The sequence below is a fragment of the Anoplophora glabripennis genome, unplaced genomic scaffold (genome assembly GCF_000390285.2).
Source record: "Anoplophora glabripennis isolate ALB-LARVAE unplaced genomic scaffold, Agla_2.0 scaffold449, whole genome shotgun sequence".
NCBI lineage: Eukaryota > Metazoa > Arthropoda > Insecta > Coleoptera > Cerambycidae > Anoplophora > Anoplophora glabripennis.
Window position 1 is genome coordinate 302,152 of NW_019416560.1, and position 7,068 is coordinate 309,219.

Here is a 7,068-nt window from a genome sequence, read left to right on the forward strand (position 1 = left end):
AACAAATTGAATGTTTAAATGGCTGTAAAAAGTTTATTTTTATAGCTAGTACAATTTTTTATCTGTTAATTATTACGTTTTCTCATAACAAACATATATTTTTTTGAAAATTAAAAAAAGATTAACTTTAACCAAAGTTATTGCAAATTTAGTGCAAATATATTACATTTTCCGTCTCTGCGCGCACCAATTTTACCATATCTCTGGTTCAATTGGACGGATTGAGACGCACATCTCATTTTAAAACTTAAACTTTATTTTACAAGATAGGTAAGTTCCATTGATTAATTAATTTATTTAAAAATTAATGGCAGCTTAGAAAGTTGTGGAATTTCAACGAAAATGTTGGCTTTATTGGTTTATAAAACTTTTTTTGTTATTCAATTTTTATGAAAAGCCAAAAAAGTTACCGGTTATTGTTCCTCGCATCCTAACAATGATTTCATGCCTTGCTTGATTGTTAGAATGCAAAGAACAATATCCGGTAACTTTTTTGGCTTTTCGTCGAAGTTGAATAATAAAACAAACCTTATAAACAATTAAAACCGGCATTTTAGTTGAAATTTCACAACTTTCTAAGCTGCCATTAATTATTAAATAAATAAATTAATAAATGGAACTTACCTATCTTGTAAAATACAGTTCAAGCCTTAAAATGAGATGTCGTGCGTCTCAATCCGTCCAGTAGAACCAGAAACGGTAAAATTAGTGCGCGCGGTGACGGAAAATGTAAGAGATTTGAACTAAATTTGCAATAACTTTGGTTAAAGTTAATTTTTTTTTAATTTTCAAAAAATACATGTTTGTTATGAGAAAACGTAACTAGTAGATAGGTGGGGCCGTTTCTACGCCGGAAGTGACGTCACATGGCCAGTGTCCATCGAGTTCGGCGCGCTCCTTCAGCGACTTCTTGTGGGCATTGTCGTTGTGCAAGAGATGCGTGNTGCGTCTCAATCCGTCCAGTAGAACCAGATATGGTAAAATTAGTGCGCGCGGAGACGGAAAATGTAAGAGATTTGCACTAAATTTGCAATAACTTTGGTTAAAGTTATTTTTTTTTAATTTTCAAAGAAATACATGTTTGTTATGAGAAAACGTAACTATTAGCGAATAAATTGTACTAGCTATAAAAAAACTTTTTACAGCCATTTAAACTGACCACTTTCAGGCTTTGCGACCAAGTTTTTTGGATTCAAGAGGTTAAATATTGAAGAATAAGTTGTTTGCAGCCGTGACACTTTGGCTACGGAACACTATCTGGCTCCTGGACCATATGGTGCACGTGCAAATTAAAAGTGGGTTAAAAGGTTACTGAACCACAGGTTAGCCTAGGTCGGAAACATGTACCGAATTGTTTATTTGTCTCCGTCCCATTGTTTTTTATGGAATATACAAGTCTCTCTTCTATTACTTACAGTCAATATTTAAATACTACATACATTTCATCCTCTCTTTATAATTTATCTAGTGAGTGTTGGTTTTTTATGTCATTATTTATGTAACGAAACTGAAATGGTTATGAAATAAAATTTAAATTATTTGAGCTTTTGGAGTTTTGTAACTTCAATATTAAATTTTATTTAAAGTGAAACAGCTAATTTCTTTGCAGTCATAATAGTCATATTTGGTCAGATGAAAACTCGCACACTACTCGTCGGTTTAGCGGTTTCAGAGGAGATTCGGTGTCAATGTCAATGGCGATCGTTTAATTGGGCCACATTTTCTACCTGAACATCTGAATGGGCCGCGTTACTTTCAATTTTTAGAAGAATTGTTTGGAAACCTTCCCTTCGGGCTTACAGCAAATGTTGTTAAAATATTAACATTATGATGCTAATAAAAACTGATTTTTTGCTCAGACCTCCTCGAGGTTCTTGCTGGACAACAATAACAATTTAATATGTTAATTGCATAAATAAAAAATAATTTATAGCATTTTAAATTATTATTGGCTGACGTGAGCAAATCGTTTATTTATTGTCTTTATATGAGCGAAAATATATAAATATGGCAACGTTGAATCTAGGGCGCGTTGTTCATATCGTAGCCGTGTATAATATTGTGAATAACTGGCTGACGTCAGCCGGTCAGGAACAGCCTGAAAAGGCTGTTCCTGAAATAATGATTTGAAAATATTTTTTTTTCAGCTTAAATATGCATTTAATTTTTTTTTAATCACGCCATCGTATTATACTCATTTTTCTCTATCTGCTCTTAAAATTAATGACATTATGACTGAATCACCCTGTATAATGGTGGTTCTCTGAGAGGCTCTATAGTGGCCTTTATAACAGGTCGCATCCAATGCATCCAAGTACTGTTTCATTACTGCTTGAATCTGTAAGTGCTAAGATACCTCTGAAATTTCAATTTTGAGGTTAGAATTTAGAATATACTTAGAACTGTAACCCTCAAAGTCAGATCACTCTTCACTAACTATAAATGTTGACTATAAAGCAGTGAAAATACGATAAAAACACTATTGCGCATTTATAAAATAAATAATAATACCGCTGATAGTTCTGACTTTAATTAAAATTAACATAAATGTTACTTAGAACTACATGGAATTAGCATTACAACCAAACGTTTTTAAATCAATTATTGTTTTATACAATAGGAGATGCAGATTTCATTTTTAAATAGTACGATGTAAAAATATCGTTTTTGACGAAAAATACCTGTATACTTAGAAACTTGTAGAACTCATGAGACTGACTGATTTTGACCAACAGGTAATTAAAATATTTCTCGCTTAACCGTTCTATTTTACCCACAACAACCTTCCTATATGTTGCGGCAGTAATAATTAACAAAGCGCCCTATCTATGGTGTTACTGGTGTTTGATATTTATAATTTAATAAAACATTTTTTTACAAAAACTATCACATAGACAAATGTTGAACAAAACAGTAATTCTATGTTGTATGTCGCATTCGTGTCATTAATATGAAAAGTCAAGCAACACCGATCGCGGTCAGTACTTGGATAATCCAGAGAAGATTCGCGATTCTCGTTAATCTTCTAGTGGCTTGTATGTCCATGTAATCAGAGAAGGCATACAAATTTAAGCGAGGTTTGTATAGGAAGACATACCATTTCTAGGAAAACTTAAATAACACTATACTAAAAACTTTATTTGTTTTTAAGGTAGAATAAGGAAGTAAATAATCTGTAACAATGAAACTTGAATTATTTATTTATAAATTTATCAAAATACTGGTAAAAAATGAAAACGTTTTCAAAGCACTTATTGAATAGTCAGATTTTGTTAGACTGGGTTAGAAATCTCATACTCATTTCTGCCACTCCAGTTCCGGTATATTTTAATATTACCCCAAATCCTCAAGGATAAGAAATATATGATTTCTATAAAAGAAAGTATAGAAAATCCAGTGAATAAACCCAGGAGTCCACCAAAATTAGAAATAAAATCTGAAAATCCATAAAGTTCATTCCTTTCTTTCGTCTCTATGTGATTCCTCCTGAAGTAAAAACTTAGAACAGAATACACGTAACTAAAAAAAAAGATATTACCTGAACAATTAAAAATCTCAAATACCTATTCCTTATGAGAAATTAGACAACAGATGGTAGATGATAGTTGTGAAAAATATAACTTACTTATCTTGATCCATCTTAAAACGATAAAGTCTAGGTGTCAAATTACTTTGGGAAGCTTCCACACTGTAAGTTAAGTCGGTACAACTAGGTAAACAGTCACAATTTACTACTGGTCGTATTTCTTTATCATCGAAGAGTTTTAAGTTCATATTATACTTAGTAAATTCTACTGCAAACAGATATATATGTAAGTACCTTATAACTAGTATCGCACTAGGCGAAATAAATTTTTTAACTTTAGTTAAATTAAAGTAGTTTCTCACAATATCCTCATTTAAAAAATTTTGTTCGCCTAGTGCGACATTAGTCTTACTTTTATGAAAGGTAATCTTACGAACACATTCAATCTTTCCATAATATTGTACCGTAATTGTTAAGAAATTAGAGCATTGACTTTGAATTGAATTTAAGGTACATGTTGCGCTGAGAATTATTTTGTATACACTAGTCTATATTTGAAAAAAAAACTAAAAAAGGAAAAAAGCATTTAAATCCGATTTCACTTTTCAAGGATACCTTCTACAAGTTTAATCTATACAATATGCATGCATCTAATTACTAATAAAAGTTACGAGATGTTAAATAAGAAATTATAATTTTATACCTTCAATATCCCACATACAATAAGTACGTTCCAAAATGCACACTGGCGTATCATTATATCCTACAATGAAAATATTTATATTTTATTTTATGACTATGAAAAAAGTTAAAAATTGAAAAAATGTTCTCTACAGCAAAATATAAAAGAACAAAATTAAATAAACATTCCTGTGATTCACTTCAGATACCATGAAATGTGGCATCTGTAACAGTTATTGAGAGTCATGGAACTTTTCCTATTGGCATATTCTGAATATCCAAACTATATGGAATTAAACAACAAATATTTAAATATTTCTCCCAAAAATCCGTAATGATATCTGCAGCACTTGATTCATAAGATTTTTTTCAAAGCTTTCGACTCGCTAGACCACACCTTGCAGAAAACTAAAATTTATGCTTTTGATGAATCGTAAGAGTTTTTCAAATCATACATCCGTCGACAAATGATCATCATTCAAAATTAAACTTCCGTGTTATATCCCATAAGTTTTGGGTTACTTCAAGGATTGATTTTAGACCTACTCCTTTGCTGATGGTCTAAATCGTAAGAAAATATTTAATTTAGTTCCACATTTAACAAAAAAGAATAAGTTAGATTAGAATACTCTCAAATAGAAAACTAAAATCACTTTTTCTGAAAACCTATGTATTTTAGAAATATACAAGCATGGGCGTAGCTAGGGTTATTTTTTTAGAGGCCTCCATAGAGCAGCTCTGCCTTCCCTCCCAAGCAAAAATCCTAGTTACGCCCATGTATACAAGTATAACTTTTTACAGCAAATAACTGACGTATATTCGATTAACTGCCTTATTTTGCTCCCAGAAAGCTTTAGTTACATTTTTCACACCTAATTATGACACACGGAAGCTGTATTATTAGATATGTTGTCCCAACTCAAAAACTTGATTCAGAAATATTATGCAGCACTAAAACTGTTGAACATGAATGGATATTTAATTTTGAACTTCATAATGCCTAATTTGTCTTATAGTCTATTGCTCCTTTCTAATTAAATATCATATGACAATTTTCGTCAAAAAATTGCTCAACATCAATTTGTCTCCATATTTACCGAATAAACTTTATTTAAGAGGTCATAGAACTAATCCACTTCAAGGTCACCACCGGGCTGCCGCCATCCGGAGTTGGCACCAGGTCTCCAGCAGCAGCTCCAAGGTCACGCTGAAGAAGTGTCAGTGGGGTGCGGGGGTGGGGGATCTGGATTGCAGAAGAAGAAGCCAGGGTCCGTCGGCAATGACCAGGAGGTCGGCATCGAGGAACGTGACGTCAGAGGCGGCACCAGGTGCGTGCATGAGCAGCGGCGGGGGGCAGCGGGGTGCAGGCGTGTGAGGCGGCAACGGGGTGCCGGCGTATGAGGTAGCAGCAGGATGCTGGCGTGCGGGGAGGCAGCGGGATGCCTGCGTCAGAGGGGGGAGCAGGCGGCCGGAGTCGGCCTGTGATACGGGAAGCCGGCGGCCGGCAGCAAGCTGCGGGGGGCGGCGACGGCCTCTTGGTACCAATCTTTTTGTTATAAGGTAGAAAATATAAGAAACGCGATAGTTAAAAATTGGCAACATGGTAACGTAAGCGTGTAATGTTCACCACATTTCATAATGTTCATTTTTTCAAATTTATTTTCAATTGTATCGCGAAACGAGATTGTTTTGAGTTACCCTGTATACGAAAAGTATAGTTTAAGGATTCAGTATTTTAATTTAAATTGAAGACATCAACAGTAGGCAACCTAATGTTCATTAATATTTTGTAGACAATTTTTGTATTTACTTATCGTTTTAATTTATCAGCTCCGATAAGAATTTATAAGAAAAAGGTAAAAGAACTGAACGGGGAAAAAAAGCTACACGAATAATAAATATTTACAACTATCATAATATTATAATTAAGTTTTCAAAAGATTTTCACTGAGTATTATTGAAAAATTCAAACCATATCTCTGTTCACAAAGCGACCTCATCGGCCACTCCGATTTGAATAGCTGTCAATTTCGATTTTATAATTTTGTAGCGATTAGACCGTTTTAAGTTGAGTTCCCAGTTTTTTCGGTTTCTATTTAGGTGGGAAACGATATTCGAGGAGCATTTCTTGGGTGTGTGCTCAGCAACTCGTAGTCGAGGAAACTTATGTATCATTTTTCTATATTTTATTAATGCGTGTGTGTTCCATAGACTGGGATATTAGTAGAAACGTGACTGTGACTGTGTCTATGTTTTGTGGTGATAGTTTTCTGCCGTTTATCTTGAAGACACAATCTCAGCTTTAGCTGAATCTAAGCAATCTTCCTGCACGAGTTATATAACACCAGTTAATGATTTTCACATAAATCCAAGCTGCTTTTCTTCTTGGATCACTCTGGAAGCCGTCCTCCATCCAAGTAAGTACCAGGTTCCTCTGTTCTGTTACTCTTTTAATTTAAATTTCGCATTTTCTCTCTATTACAGGGCTTCTAATTGAAGGCCCCAAAGGATTTAGTAAACTTTAATTTTTGCTGTGGCCGTGTTAAAGAGATTTCTGCCATCCGCTGCATGGTTGTGGCTGGTTTTCGTGGTGGCATAATTAATAAAACTCCCGTTAGTCTTCATCGGCTGTTGCTGGTTCTTGCGGTGATGTAACCAACTGCATCGCAGAAAAGTAGCTGTATAGTGGCCGCCTTGAAGTTATCTACATCCTGCTGTTATCAGATAAGCTACATATTGCCTATTATTCTTAACTATTAATAATAATATATTTTACTAACCCAAGCTATAATATTCAGGGCTAACTTTAAACTTTAAGCCACTGTGCGTCATTTTACGCACTGTTCTATAGTACACTATAC

General features: G+C 33.9%; 1 protein-coding gene across 1 annotated transcript; it reads right to left on the bottom strand.

The window, feature by feature from the left end:
- Nucleotides 1–3,272: 3,272 nt before the first annotated feature.
- LOC108909558 (pickpocket protein 28-like) lies at nt 3,273–4,244 on the bottom strand. The gene is made up of 3 exons (XM_018713934.1): nt 4,230–4,244; nt 3,626–3,794; nt 3,273–3,519 (listed from the first exon to the last, which is right to left on the bottom strand). The coding sequence occupies exons 2-3, from the start codon at nt 3,772–3,774 to the stop codon at nt 3,273–3,275; spliced, it is 396 nt and encodes a 131-aa protein (XP_018569450.1). The 5' UTR covers nt 3,775–3,794; nt 4,230–4,244.
- Nucleotides 4,245–7,068: the final 2,824 nt, after the last annotated feature.

Excerpts from the sequence above, each read along its gene's own strand:
- LOC108909558 (XM_018713934.1), bottom strand. The coding sequence starts at position 3,774 with ATGAACTTAAAACTCTTCGATGATAAAGAAATACGACCAGTAGTAAAT. Across the intron at positions 3,520-3,625 it reads TTTAAGATGGATCAAGATAA|TTACGTGTATTCTGTTCTAA; the intron begins GTAAGTTATATT and ends CTTTTTTTTTAG.